At 35.3% G+C, this 15906-nt stretch overlaps 1 protein-coding gene across 3 annotated transcripts in view; it reads left to right on the top strand.

Annotated features, from left to right (window-relative positions):
• The window catches only part of POLN (DNA polymerase nu), an 86590-nt gene that overhangs the window by 23161 nt on the left and 47523 nt on the right, over positions 1–15906 (top strand). For 2 of the 3 annotated variants that reach the window (XM_071753315.1, XM_071753313.1), the window contains exons 8-15: positions 906–974; positions 2512–2572; positions 2773–2837; positions 4001–4084; positions 4505–4594; positions 6708–6764; positions 7080–7133; positions 7349–7414. In XM_071753315.1, the coding sequence (XP_071609416.1) occupies positions 906–974; positions 2512–2572; positions 2773–2837; positions 4001–4084; positions 4505–4594; positions 6708–6764; positions 7080–7133; positions 7349–7414 (546 nt within the window). The remainder of the gene's footprint in view (positions 1–905; positions 975–2511; positions 2573–2772; positions 2838–4000; positions 4085–4504; positions 4595–6707; positions 6765–7079; positions 7134–7348; positions 7415–15906) is intronic. The other variant, XM_071753314.1, reaches the window with a different exon arrangement.

Raw genomic sequence — 15906 nt, 5'->3', positions numbered from 1 at the left:
TAATTTTAGCATCCAAGGTTTTTTTCTTTGCAAAATATTGGATGTTTCATTCAAATGGAAGCCTTATCTAAATTTTCTATATACTCTTGAAGGGGAGTATGAATCTGTTAATGAGGAGAAACATCCTTTTCATTCCTTCTCATCACAGAAGGACCAAAGGAAGGATTCTCAATATATCAAATAAAACCCATGAAACTTAAATGGCAGCAAAGTCAGATTTGGTAGCATAATTTCTGACATCTTACTCTGGTAAGAAAAATACTCAGTTTGAGTGGACAAAGCAGAAATTTATTTTTATTTTTACCAGATTTTTTTCTTCTAACTGTAGGTATTTCATGAGAGCAGTAAGGTAAGAGACCTATAGAATAGCTGCAGGTCTGTAGAGGAGAGGAACTTGGACAGCTCACAGCATGAGAGCCCCTGTTAGTGTTCCATAAGCTCCAAGATAAGAATAAAAATAAAGTGAGAATAGAATGAGTAGGATTTCTTTAAAATATGCAAAGGGTGAATGATAAATCTGAAGATAGATTGCCCACAAAATGTGCTGGGAATACTTTGAGTGCTTGCAGTCAAATGACAAAACTGGGAGGAGATGGGTTTTAAAACTTCATTTATAAGTATAATAGAATTCTGACTCCAGTGTCACAGGTAGCTTAGTGATGTTACTTCTGCATGCTTTGGCTGTGCAAAATGTAAATAAAGGAACATGCAATTTGTGGCCTATGCTGCTCTGTTAATGAATTGTGTTTGACTGTCACAGGTCTAAGAATGTTACTAAAATGTTAATTATAACAGGAGATGTACAAAAAATATGATTATATTGTTTAGTATCTTTTAAAATAAATAGCATACTAAATATTTTATGTTAGCATTAAAACTCCTGATTTATTATTTCTTTCTATCAGTATCAAAACTTAGGTGTGAACTTGGAGAAACTTTATAATGTAATGATGGACCTTACTCATGAATTACAGGTAAGATACATAAAGTATTTATTGAGATTTAACTTCTTAGGCATTATTATGAATTAAAGAGAGTTAGTGATGTGCTTCTCATTCATACAAAAATCTCTGCTGAAATTAAATAGAAGGCTTCAACCCATACTGCTTTACATCACTGGTCAAAATTGCTCATCAAATTTGCCAGTTTCTTCCAGAAGGAAGAAATGGCTGGTCCCAAGGTTCATGTTTAGAAGAAACTTTTTCTCTGCAACAGTTAACCAAATATGCAAATGAAGGTTCTAAGAACAGGAAATGTTGAAAATATCGTGACGTTTCTCGTGGTATTTTTAATTTGTACAAAGGTCTAAAAAGTGTTAACAGAGTTAAAACAGAACATAGATGTTTTACTGTTTTGTTTGTTTTTTTTTTAATGTATTCTTTGGGTACAAATACTCTCAGCATGTCTTGCTCTAGGTTTTATTAGTGATGCACTAGAATGGGCTTTCCAGAGAGGTGGTCAGTGCTCCAAGTTCATCAGTGTTTGAATTTGTCAGACAGCTGGGCTAGGTTGAGGGATTTAAAAGATGTGTAGATGTGGTTCTGAGGGACATGGTTTAGTGGTGGCCTTGACAGTGCTGGGTTAAGGGTTGGACTTGATTTTAAAGGTCTTTTCCAACCTAAATGATTCTGTGATTCTATGTTGTAGGTCCCTTCCATGTGAACTGTTTTACTGCATTTTAGTCCTCGTTGCAGTTCAGAATGCATTTCAAGAAGTCTTCTAGAGCTCTTTTTTTTGTGTGTGTTTATTTTCTCCGTGTGATCATACCTTGAAAGTGTCAGAATTTAGGACACGCTCAGGTTCTGGTGGCAGTAGCATCATAGAATCCTAGGGGGTTTCCTTGAAGTTGATGGGATCAAGTGTAGGGTTTAGACCCTTAGTTGATGGAGCTGTGTTAATCTGGATATCTAAATGGCTCAGCAGTATGATGAAAAAATCTGTGAAAGAATGCAACAAAGAAATACCAAAGGCACAGAAACACTGAGAATCAGCCTGCAGAAGTTTTTAGGCAAGTGTTGTTGACTGATTGCTTCAGCAGTTAAGTGAAAAAAGAGTCTTCCTGTTCCTTGAAACCAAATTGGGTATATAACACCATCAGTTTCATTTTCTTCCTAATGAAAACAAAGTTATGAACTCTGAATTGTTGCTTAATTGTTCAAGTGAATACAGAAAAAAGCATAACATTATGTCCTGTTATAGTGGACATAATATAATAATGCTCTAAAAATAAACTGTTTAGTAAAGTAAGGTATGTGTATTCTTTATTACTATTCCCGTGCAAGTATATTACTATTACCTGCAAAATGATGTCAAAATGGTCTACAGTATTTAGATACTGTCATTCACACTAACTTGTATTTAATTCTACAAAAAGTGTAGCCATATAAAAAGGAATTTTACAGAAAGTGAATTAGTGCTTACTAGAAAACAGAGCCACATAATGACACTGTTATATGTTTTAAGATTAAAATTGGCTGATACTCAAGAACTTGTTTGCATCTTGCTTTACAGGTTCAAGGTTTGTGGAAATTATTTTGCACATTAGAGCTCCCACTTATCAAAATTCTGGCAGGTATGAAAGTTCAGTTCAAAACCTCAGTCCTCACTGTTTTAACACAGCTGATGGCTGTGCTCAAGTGGAATGTTATACTTGAGAATACTAAATGTTATCTTAGCCTCATACTGACTTTTTGAGTTTAAGATTCCATTTTCAGTCTAAGAAGCATGTAAGATCAAAAGTGTCAGTTTTGAGTGTTATAATTTTATTTACAGTGATGGAAACACACAAAATACATGTGAACAAACAAGAACTGAAAAAAACATCAGAGATTCTGGGGGTAAATTTTGTCTTTATTTTTTGCTTCTGGGAATTGTATGGTATGATCTTTCTACTTTTACTGAGAGTATCTGATTAAAAAGAGGAGGAATCTTATTGTTTTTTCATGTTTGACATGCCAGTTCAGAATTGCTAGTATTTTTATTGTCATAAATAATGATATTTACATGTTAGAACACTTCCATGTTTGTTTAGGCAGGCAAAAGAGATATTTTCTTCACTAGCATTACCCCAGAACTGAGATTGCTTTGCAAAATGCACAGGTCCTTTTGTGTAACATGTTAGAGTTGAAATTCTAATGACCATTTCTGAACCTACAGTTGTTACCTGTAACCATCTTCCTGAGAAGTGATAGATATTCCTCACTCTGTAAAACATATTTTACAACTTGCACATGTTTGGGAATTTGAAGTTTGCCATTTCACCACTGATAAAAATATCTACAAGAGAATCCCATTTAGTAGCATAAAATAAGACCAGACAGTCATAGTGGTCTGACAGATTATTAATTAACTGCAGTAAATTGCATGTGTCTGTTTCTCACTGACCTCTTTAATCTTGAGTAACCTGAATTATTTTCCCACATATTTTGTAACTTTTTCACGGCATTAAATCCCCCTCCCAGATCATGGAATGGCTTAAGTTGGAAGGGACCTTAAAGATCATCTAGTTGATGGGCAGGGGCATCTCCCACTAATCCAGACAGTGGGACATCTAATCCCCCATCCAGCCTGGCCTTGAACACTTCCAGGGTGGGGGCATCCACAACTTCCCCTGGCAAATGGTTCCCGTGCCTCACCAACATCACAGAAAAGAATTTCTGCCTAATATCTAAATTTAACCTCTTTCAGCTGAAAACCAGCACCCTTTGTCTCATCACTACAAGCACTTGTAAAAAGTACATCTCCAGCTCTTCTGTAGCCCCTTTAGGTACTGTATGGCTGCTATAAGGCCTCTCTGGAACCCTCTCTCCATCAAGAAATAGAGATTAAAAGTATGTAAGCATTTTACCAAACCAACTGTTGATGGCCAGCAATGTTTGCACATTGTCAAGTACCCTATGTTTAAGTAGAAGTACAATGTATTTACTTACAGGGAAGTAGTAGAATATTGAAAATAATAATAATAATGTAAACAGAATAATTCTGATGTATTAATTCCTAGCTGAGACTTAAAGAGCTTGAACAGGAAGCTCATCACGCTGCTGGAGAACGATTCCTTTTGACCAGCAGTAGTCAGCTCAGAGAGGTAATATTTATACCACTGTAATTATCTAAGTTATCAGTTCTGTAAATTGGTACTGATACAGAAGAATAGTAAAGCATATAATACTGTTTTTAAAACTTGAGTTTTTCTTAGATCATAATTATCTGATTTTAATGGAAGACAACAGTTTTTCATAACTCTGGCACTGTTGGATACTATGTATTTGAACATTTTTATGTAATCTGCATTTTGTTTTAGTGCATCCACTACTTTGTCAATTGCTAAAAAATATTTGATACTTTCAATTGTGTTATTTCTCTTTGCTACAGCTTGCTTTATGTTCCTTGAAATCTGTTTTCGTGACTTAAATTCAGGCACCAAATAATTTTCCTTTCCATTTCAGCACTTGATACACTGAAAGATTTCTCTTATATGTTGTTTTGGTTTTTTTTCCTACTGTAGGTACTATTTGAAAAGTTAAAACTTCATGCACTGTGTGACAAAGTTCACAGAACTGAAATGCAACAAGTTGCATCCACCTCGGAAGTTGTGGTGAGATGGGGGTGGGGGTCATGTGCTGTCCTTGTTTTAAAACCGTCTGCATGATTTGGCAAAACTTTGAAGTTATATTCCAATGAAATTGTCTAAAGTTTTCCTAACAATTTTGATTAATTTTTCTATTGTAATAATGATATTTCATTTACTTAGGCCAGAAATTAAAGTTGCACTCCACAGTAGGGAAAAACAAGCTAGTTGTTAAAGCTAAGCTTTAGTCATGTATCAGGGTTACAACCTGCAGTGTCAGCATGCATGTATGAACACAGTCCTCCAAGAAGGGAGACTTTCTTACTAGTTGTGTTTTGGCAGCTATGTATCACTGACTGGTTGGGTGAAAGAGACCACTGGTGAAATTAAAAAAATTAATGTCAAATATGATGGTGAAGGAAACAGCAACCCAGATTTTATCTTTTCTGTCAGATTTGGGATAAAGCCGTTTTGTTGTCTTTTTAGGGACTCTCAACTCCTTTATGCTAGATAAGGATTTCTGTGGGAAATTATTTGATATCTGTGGTTTAAGTTGGGAGTTGTCACTTTCTTTGTATGGTGCAGTGTTTTGCTTGTTGTGTGCATGAATTTTCCTCAAGTTGTTGTTTCTTTTTTGTTTGTTTTTTTTTCCCCCCTTGTGGAGATGCTTGTCTTCAGTAAGAAGGGTTGTATTTGGAGCCTGATCTGCAGGATCATGATAGAATATTGTTACTTTAGAGCAATAATAATCAAACAGTTTAGATACTATGATAGACCTTTACAAGAGATCAAATAATCAGGTTCAGTACAATAACTATGAAGCTTCTCCAGTTTGTTCTGTTGGCAGAGAGTTTTCAGTGGTGCACGTATTCAGGTGTGATCCCACCCAACTGCAGAAACCTGCCAAAAACATTTGTGTAAAAATGATGAAGTCAAGACCAAACTTCAGCCTCTTTGTAGCTTGAGGCAAATGTGAATGCTCCTTCCTTTTGTTAAAATAATAATAGTAATGGCATTTCTTCTTACAAGAAGCATCTGTCGTCTGCACCTGTCTAATTTGGTGCTCTAGTTTACATGGGAGTCAAAGTATCCAACTCATTGCTGAGAATGAGTGCCTCTGGGGGGATGTAGGAAGGCAGCATTTGTTTCATATGAGTGAAAGAGGAAATTCAGCCTTTAGGCCAAGTGTCTGAACCACCAGATATGATCTCTCAGGTAGTATCAACAGTGTAACCATAAAAACCTCACAGTACTCAAGGAGAAAGAGGTTTAATAGATCAAATATGTCATCTGGAGAGTGACAGAGAGCCTTGGGAGATGGGAGGGATCTGTGAATTAGAATTCATGTCATCTTTTTGTGGGAACATAAGATGTGTTTGCAGTAATCATAGCAATGCTTTTATCTAGTCCAGTACTCTCCTTCCAGCAATTACTGAGACTTGGTTGTTTAGAGAAAGGTAGGCTAAAACCTTCCAGTAGATTAATAATAGGTAACTAATCTTAATATGTTGTCACTCCCTGGTGGTAAGAGAAGAATCTTATCCTTTCAAATCTCCATTCTCTTACAGGTGCATCTATTTTTCACCCTAAACTGTTGTAGTACCAAATATTTCTTGTGCTTATAAATAGCCAATGTTTATCTGAAACATTTCACATATTTTGTTGAAATTTTATGGCAATTTACAGTCAAAGCTTTATTTTATTGCTTTTGGATTTGTCAATTTCAATATTTCTTGAAACTTTCCTGGAGCTTGTGTTATGGGATGAACAGGAGAAATTCTCCTTTTGGTTTATGTGTATATGTGTGTATAAATAAATATATGTGTATATATGGATTATTTCATATACAAATGACCATAAGTAATCTCCCCCATGGCAAGCCATGGTGTTTTCAGAGTTGATGTGAAAAAGTTTTTCTTTCTGCATGTCTTTTTGTACCTGTCAGGGACAGGAAGGGAAAAGAAATGGGAAGGAAAGTTTCCTTGGGTCTTGAGTGGGATTGCTTGAAGGACATTATTCTTTAGCCAGTATATTGTCCTTTCAGCTTGGTGACATAATTTCTTCCTCCAAAATTTAGTCTAAGTTTTTAAAATAACATAACAGAAAAGTATACAAATTACTCGCATTCTTTATTTTGCAGCTAACTAAGTTGCAAGATCTTCATCCTTTGCCTAAGATAATTTTAGAATACAGACAGGTGAGGTGATACTTTTCAAATAATGTAGTTGTAGTAAGGCAAAATTTGCAAAAAATATAGTATACTCACAGCTAAATATTTTTTTAACTTAAATTTTGAAGTTTTAGGTATTAGGAGTTGTTAAATTTAGTGTTTAAACTTCTATTTTGCACTGTGTTAGATTATGGGCAGCAAACAACTGCTGCAAAAACAACTGACAAATTCGCTGTTACATTTGTGCACTGCTATAACACAGTTGGGGCAAAACATTTTTTCAGTTTTCCAAAGGAAAGGAAATAAGTATTTATCTAAAAACTAAACTTTTATGTAATTTAGGTTCATAAGATGAAGTCAACTTATGTGGATGGACTCCGAACGTGCATGAGAAAGGTAGAGATATAAAAGTAACCTGTCAAATATGGTCAAATCATAAAGGAATGTAGAATGACTGCAGTATTAACAACTGAAGAACTCATATATGGAAAATGATAAAGTATTTGATTTTGTAGTCCTGGTTGCAATGTATTTTACTGTTAATACTTCCATTAAATAAAATTTAGATGTATATCTTCATCATTTTCTTGGGATTTCTACTTTGACTACAGGGATTTATTTCCCCTACGTGGAATCAGACAGGAACTGCAACTGGCAGACTTTCATCCAAACGTCCAGTAAGTGCACCTATTAGAAGATTTACATTTTAATTATAAATAAATGATGTTCTTTATAAAATATATTGCTAACACAGAGAATGTTGTGGGCTTTTTTTTTTAATATATATATATCTAGCAGTTACCGTATTGTATGTAAATGATGGACAGAAAAACATTATTAAATATGTATTTTGCTCTAGAACATTTATTTACATTACTATCTTGCTATCAGTAGCTCAGAATTTAGTATTAGTACCTGGAGTTTCCATGAAGCAGAGAGATAGAACTGTGGGGTATGCATGGACCATCTAGATTTTTACTGAATACTTTGTAATGAATTCTTGGTGTTTTTGAACCACTCCTTGTAAAAGATCAGTGAGCCCTGGAAGCTGACCTGGGGATTATAGAAGGAAAGGAAGAACTCAAGAAAGACCAGGAGCTCTTTTCTTCTGAATTTGGCATCAGGCCTCATATCAGAGAAGGACAAAGCTGGCTATGCTGGTGCCTTCCCAGATGCTTCTATGGCTGTGACATTGAGTGCTTCCTTTCTTGTCTTGGGCTATAGTGATCACCATGGACATGTTTGTGGATGAAGTGTCTTTTATGTGACTTTCTGGACTGATAGAAGCTGTGTTTATTTTTTTTTTTTTCTTTTGCCAAAGTGACCTTTCTAAGGGCATATTTAAATATGTTTTGTTACAGCATTTTGCTTGAAATTTGGGAAGCATTATGATAACCTTTGGACTGTAGGGACTGGTGAGGCCTTCTTGTGTTCTGCTTCTGTCACAGCCCATAGCTGCGTGTGCAGAACCTGGTGTGGGAGGACACAGGGCTACAGACTGCTTCAGGGGCTCAAGTCAAGGCACTAGAAAAGTAGTGACTTCCTATGGAAATGTTCTGTTTGGTTTAGTCATGGCCTTTGTTAGCAAAGACCTGACCTGGCCATGCAGGAGAGGGGGAATGAATAGATGCAGAAGTGGGACTTGGCTTATGGAGGCTACATGGAATCTATGAGGCTGTTGTGCTTTTAATTTGTGCCCATAAGCACTGTCAGTTCTTATCCATGCAGGTTTGAGTACTGCTTATTTATCAATGCAGGTACCAGCCTTAAGTTTCATGGCTACAAATATCATTAGAAACTTTATGCAGTCTTGGGAGAAAGGGCATTGGCTGCTCTGGGATGTTTGACATAATGGATGCTGTGACCACTTTGCTTAGGTGAGTTCAAGTGGCTCTGAGCAAGTCCTGCCTGGTGTGGTGATTAGAAACCAGTCCTGGGACATTCTCATCCTTGGTACTGGTGACTTCCTTATCTCTTTTTTTATCTATCTTGACATTTCAGATTTCATTTGTATCTTCCATACCTTCATGATACCTATTTGCATTCTATTTGTCATCATACAGTATAGGAAGTGCTTGTGCTTTTTCGCTGAGTAAAAAAAAATTTGTCTAGGATTCTGAATTAATGGAGGAGTGTTACTGCTTTTCCCTCTTCTCATGCACCCAGAAAGCGATGGGGGAAAGTGATGGGAGAGAATGAAGAAGAAGATAATGAAGGTCACAGTTTAATAAATATTCTGATGTGATGCACAGGCATTTACAAGTGAGGATCTGAGCAGACAGGGGTCATGAACAAGCACATACAAGCTAAGCTGACACTTGGTCTGTCATGCTACAAATGACAAAATCTACTTAAAGTTCTTTTTTTTTTTTTTTTTTTTTTTTCTTCCAAAATAATGCTGCTAAAGTTAGTAACCAGGGTTGCCTAAGGTTAGCATCTCCTTACAAGGAAAAACATTGGCCTGCCTTTTTTTGTGCGAAATGTTTATGGAAGTCATGCCATCTGTTTCAGAATCATTTATTGATAGAGAAGAGACACTACTTTGCCCAGTCACTTCACTAAGTGTTAAAGGATTGGGAAGATTCTTGCCAGAAATAAATATTGTAGATATTTTTGCAGTTACTGTGATGTTATGTCAGATTTTAGCTGAATAATTGCTGAAGTAGTTTATTTTTCGCTGTGTTTTTAAATGCTTTAAGGAGTGATTAAAACAAAAGATAAGTGTAAATCAGATAAAGCAAAAATTTAAATAGAAAAAAACATCCTATTTGCTTCAGTGTTTGTGGGAAATGGGGTTCCAAACAAAGAGGTTTTTATCTTTCATTTGTTTTCTAAAGGGAATGGATCTGTCCTTTTTGCTTTGAGACATTAAATGGGGAAATGACCAGAAATGAGGTACAGAATAGGATTTCTTTTTCAGATGAACTCTTCTGTGATCTTCTTTCACACAAATTCACACCTGATGATGTATGTTTTGGCTTTATGTAGATTTCTGTCAATAGATGACCTTATTCACATGGATTTTTGTGACTTCTGTGTTGCAGCAACTTCGAGCTTTACTTCAGTGGCTCTCCATGTATATATCAATTTTAACTTAAATGTATGGTCCATTTCTTCTCGTTTGGTTTCTTTTTCTACAAAGGTGCTGCATAATTAAGGCATTTTTCACAAATAACAGTGTTTATATAATAACATAGTCTGACACCAAAGAGAGTCACATTTGTTATTGTAATCTGCTATATAACATTGTAACTGTGTATTTCAAGAGAACCTTTGTATCTGAAACCTAGAAGAAATATAAACCCTATAATTTTTCAGTCAAATTATTTTATAATAAATCCATAGGCTAACTGTTTTTTCCACTTTGTGATGGATTACTTACTACTGGGGGAAGTTAATTAGATTTATTATTTGAATATGCTATTTTTATTTTTGTGTAAATATATTAGTTTTATCTGCATTAGGATACTCCTTTAATTATATAACTCATGGATAACTTTCCTATTAAGTATATGGATTGCATTAATAAAAACTTGTTTATGTTCTCCAAACCTACCTTGAAATAGCACTTTCCAGCCTCCCACTTTTTAAAGCAAAAATAAGTCATGATAGAGATGGAAAGTCCTAAAGTTAATTAAGACCAAGCTTTCTTCAGAATGAACAGAGAGAAATCCTAACTTGAGTTATAAAGATTGCATATAATTGGATGTTCTAATTTGGTTTAAGATGTAAATTTCAGCTATAGAATCAGATATTCTGTATTAAGATTTTTTTTCCTTCAGGCTTCTGCAGCAGGGAGAACTGAAATGCTACTAATGAGTTTACACTTCTCTACTTCAGAAGATGTTTCTATCATTAAACCAGATAGCACAAAATGGTTGGCTTCAGGGAGCATTTCCTTCCTTTTAGTACCAAGAAGCTATGCTGAAGAAAAATTTTTTTACCTTCTCAGACCAAGTGCAAAAAAAAAAAAAAAAAAAAAAAGCAAAAAAGCATTCCTATTTCTCCCCAGGCAAATGCATTTACCAGTTTGTCCAAAAAGGCAAAGAAACAAAATAATTTAACCTGTCAATCAAAGAAGCATGTTAGCCTTTCATTTGGAAAGCAGGAATATAATTTGAAAGAGAAACTAATTGGGGTATGTCAAATGTTAATATTCTCAAATAAATACCATTAAAAAACTCTGAAATATTGAATATACCTCCAACAGATATAAGTAATATCCAATATCCAACAGATATAAGTAATATTTTCTGATAGTGAAAAAGTGGTAGAGAATTGCATGCTTGTTGATTAGAAAATGGATGTTACTAACGTGCTCACAATATGAATAATAAATCACCCATCTGGGAGAGACAGCCTCTTGAAATAGAGACCCCTCTGAGCAACTGTCATCAAAAATGAGTCTGTTCTGTCAATTATCTAAGGAAATCAGTTTTTCTGATTATTCACACTGTCTCTGTATTCCCTTCTGGGCTGTTTTCCAGAGTGAATGGGCTAATTCTCTTCGAGATAAAACTCAAATGTAATTTTGGATTACCTTTGGGACAGTGTGGATGTGTTGTTGTCTGTTGGTCTCCCTTTCATAACAACAGAGATTTTGCATCCTTAGCACACCCACACACACCCCAAGCAAGGCTGTCAGAATCATGCTATCAAAACTATTGTGACAGCTCTTACATTTTAGGCAATTTTTCCCCAGGTCTCATTAAAGCTCCAGGCTGATCTGTGATACTACCAGAGCTTTTTATCATCTGTAATCACAATTGGATTCCAGCAAAACCAGACTGTTGTATAAGGTGTTCTGATAGTGCTGAGCTACTGTGCAGATTTGAAGTGTCCTCCTGTTTTTCCCCTGCCCCTTTCCTTCACAGCTTTTAGAAGGCTTTGAAAGAGCTGATGCAATGTAAGGAGCCTGACATCAGGTCTGGGAGTGGGGATGTGATCGCATCTTCCTTTATTTGTTTTCAGAAATGAACCAGTGTCTGAGCTGCTTTTGAAACTGCACTATTAGAAGTATATTGTTTTTAAACTTGTTTTCCTACCCTGAAAGGAATATTGACTTAAAATGTACAGACAGTATGGATCTTGTATTTGCATTGATTTTACTAGAGTGTGTTTTGTCTTTTTTAAAGTGTTTTTGTTGGGAAGTACTAGGTGTAGAGACAAGTCAGACATATGACAGGTTGATATAAAATATCTTGTCAAAAGTCTCCTATAGCATCATCTAAGGTAAAAAAAAACATTTTTAGGTAAGTATGCTCTGATGTGGTAGGTTGTCTTAACAGAGATGAGAATGTCTGTGTTTTCCTGGACCTTTGTATGAAAGGAATTTTGTGTCATATTTTCCAGTCAGTACAGGCAAATGTCACTCAGATGAGTCAATGTGCTATTAGAGAAAGTCAGCGTGTGTGTGCTGTTTGTTATGCTTGGTCTGTACTCTCTGAGTGGCTCTTGTGTTCAGAACGTATTTTTGTGCCATGTTTCTTTTCAGTATATTTCTTCCAATACTCTTGAACCATATGCTGATTATGACTCTGCTAATAGGACTAAAATAGTATCTCATTTTATGAGTATTCAGAGTTTTGATATTTTTACAATCTCTTGTTTTAGAAGTGTATTTTAGTGAAGGTTGTAGCATTTAAAGAAACCATATTTACAGTGTTGGAGGCAGTAGTTCTCTATTTCCCCTCTTCCTCACTCAACACAGTTTGTTTTATCATAGGGAAATTTTACTTAAAAATGAGGGAATGAGCATGTTGGCAAGACTTTGATTTATTTACTTTCATGATGAAAACTTACACCATGATAACATCACAGTAGGATTTTTTGTTTTATTTTGTTATTGGTGTAACAACCACAATATGAAAGTCAGTGTTAGTCATTTCATACCATTCATGTCTGATTCTCCAGAACAACATCATGTTGAATTAATATCCAAATGCAAAAATAAGATTTCTTCTTCATAGGCTTTTTTTTCTTAGTATTTAGAGTACACAAAATATCCTTTTCTATGATATATGCAAGTCTTTCGCATTCTCTAAAGTAATGCTCCTGATTTGTGCAAGTTCATGTATCTGAATGTGGTGTATCCAATACATGGAGTTGCATTTTATAGCAGAATGTTTTCCATTTGGCTCAGAAAAGCTTGGAGTATCATCTGGGCTGTAATTCTGTAATAATAAGAGCCATTCAGTCATGTGTATAGCTTCTCTTCTATTTGGGATTAGCTTTGTATGTATAATTATTCTGTGTGTTATTTAAAGAAATTGTGCAGCAAGTAGAAATCTGCTTCCACACAGTAATCTGCATCCAAAATGCTTGAATTTTATTTATATAGGATAAGATAGGAAGTCTTCCATTATTTCTTCTACAAACTAAACATTAGCATAGAAATATAGAGAGCCATTAAAAGTAACAGCTCAAAAATGAAAGCTATACAACTCAGAATAATATCAGCTCAAGTATTTTTAACACATTATGAAATATTGACTATGGAGGCTGAATTCCTCCTTCATTCTCCCTTAGTTTCTGGCAAAAACCTCCTCCGAGAAGCTTAGACTTGTAGAAACTGTAGGAAAAAGGTTCCTTCAAAATTTTCCTCTGATAGAGTGATGATGGCACTGCATACTTCCACTTGTTTTATTCAGCATTTGGAGATTCTGCATTTAAATACACTGTGTATAAATTGAATTGTCAGCATGAGTGCATGCTGCTGTTGAGTGGCCTTGGTTAAGGTAGTTGGTTCTGTACTGATTCATTTTACCCTTTTGGGGTTGGGGTTGGCAGGCACTGGCATCCCCTGAAGTCTCCTCATGGTCACAGTTACTGTACCTCTGCACTGAGGAGTTCAATAGAGCCCATGTCGTACTGAATGAATTTTCCCAGTCCTCATCCATAAGACTTCTGCTCAGGTTGAATCTTCAGCAACGTGCAGAAACATGTGTCTGATCTTTTATTACATAAAATACTTGTGTGCCTATTTATTATGAAATTATCTGTTGGTACCCTGGGAATTGATTATGATTTTAGAAATTATGTTTGAAGATTATTTCTTTTTGTTCTTCAATTCATTATTCCATTTGTGGGATTTCCATCTATATACTTGCAGGAAATACTCAAAACTTGGAGATTTATGTTAAAGGGGACAATTAAAACCAAACAAAAAGCTCAGGCACACAAATTCCGTCATGTCTTACAAACTCTCAAAAATGAGAGGAGTTAGCATGTTCCTCTAATGGCCAAATTCCATTTTACAAGGACATGACAGTCTAATTCTGGTCTCAGCATAGATTTCGCTGTTTTAACATATCAAGACTGAATAAATAGTTTATTTTGGTATACAGCATTCTTTTCATGTTCTGTTTTCAGTCAGCAAAAATTACTTCAGAAAATCTGAGTTCTGACAAGGCAACAAATGGAGGAGACAGAAATGAAGAATGGTAAAACCAGAATGGGTTATAGAGGAAGATCAAAAGTTAGGTACAGCAAAAGAGAGTTCTTGTTCTGGATGGTCCAGTTCTCAGACAGTACTGATTTTCAAAAGCTTAGTTGTTGGTATTCCAAAGAATTTCAGGGATATTATCTCTGTAGCTCTACCATCCCTATTTCGTTCAGATTTCTCTGCTAACAGTTCTTTTTTTCTGTGTCAATGAAAAGAAAATTTGCAGATTCTCTGTTTCCTCAGCATCTTTTCATATAACCTCAGGAAATTTCACACAGAGTTTTGCTGATGGATGCAGTCTCTCAGGTTTGGAACAAGAGTAACAAAATAATCATTCATATGAGCATCATTGAAGTCAGAAAAGAACAGAAGTCACCTTGCTGACACCCATATGGCCTCATCCTTAGCTGTCCCTTCCTAACATGATCATCTGCTGGTTGTGGTTCTTTGGAACTTAGAGTTAAGGGCCACTTCTATAAATCAAGAATTGTATTTTCCTCACTTCTAATTAAGAAAGAGACACTGGCTGTTTACGTTTCTTTTAACTCCCTCAGTCATCCTCCAGCTCACAGTCTTTTGTAGCCTTATAAGAGGAATTCCCTGCTAACAGATGCTCAGTAAGTTCCTCAATATGTAGAACAGTCTTGCTTGACATGCTAAATTTTACTCTTTCATAAAACTGTTGCATCTTTAGAAAAGAAATTCCTCCAATCTTGAAGTAGTCATTTTAATTTGTTTAAAGTATCTTTGGCAATATTCCTTTGACACAGATTACTTTAAAGCTATAATATACAGCTAATATAGGACTAGTACAATATTTACTTGCTCCAACTACTACTCTGAAGGTTGTTATCTCTGCTTTAACACTGTTCACAGAAACAAATCCTATTTTCTTGGAGTTCATCCCAGAGTTTAATAGCCTCCTCTATTAATGAACATTAGTTTAACCCTGTTTATGCTCTGAGTATATTTTTTTTTCAGGAAAATTAAATGAAATAAGTAATTCAGTGTAGTCAGTTAAAATACAGGAAACAAAAAAAGTCTGACTCCTTGACAGATGTGTAGAGCTGCATATATACAAACTCCCTTGCTTGCTGTGCAGTTTAGTATCTGTCAGTATATAATCAAGCATCTGGGCTGAACCAATGACTTGAGAAAATAATTTGTCACAGAGCGTGTCAAATCAGTAAGTTAGTAAAACAAAATAATTTTTGTTATTTCAAAAATCACTCATCAAATCCTTTCTCATGTGTTGCCACATCATTACCTGACGTCATTCCCAGATCAAAATTTCAAAGTATATGGCAGAAAGAGGACTGGTCATAGATCAAATACTGTGTTCTTATTGCCAACTCTCTAACACAAAAGGTCAGTATGTTTGGTTGCCCTTTTCTTGTTGCTTTGTATTCACTTTGAAAGCTGCTTGACTTTGTGGGAAGTTGATGAATTACTTCTAAGTCTCCCAATTGACTGAAATCTAAAACTCTTGATTATTCTGTGCTGCCGGGTAAGGCAAGAGGGGGGTGCATTACCTTTGAATGATTGTTCACTGCTTGAAAACACTAACAAAAAATAAGAGACCCTTTACCAGAGGTCTATATGATTCTGTGGTTTTTTGACAAAGAAAATAGATGTATTTAATTTTTAAGTAGCCCACTAGGTGGCAATTGCAGACAAGTCAAGATTTGCTTAGACATGTGTGTACACATATATACCAGGGTTTAG

Source organism: Heliangelus exortis, chromosome 10 (assembly GCF_036169615.1).
Source record: "Heliangelus exortis chromosome 10, bHelExo1.hap1, whole genome shotgun sequence".
Lineage (NCBI taxonomy): Eukaryota > Metazoa > Chordata > Aves > Apodiformes > Trochilidae > Heliangelus > Heliangelus exortis.
This window is presented reverse-complemented; position numbering and strand designations above follow the sequence as displayed.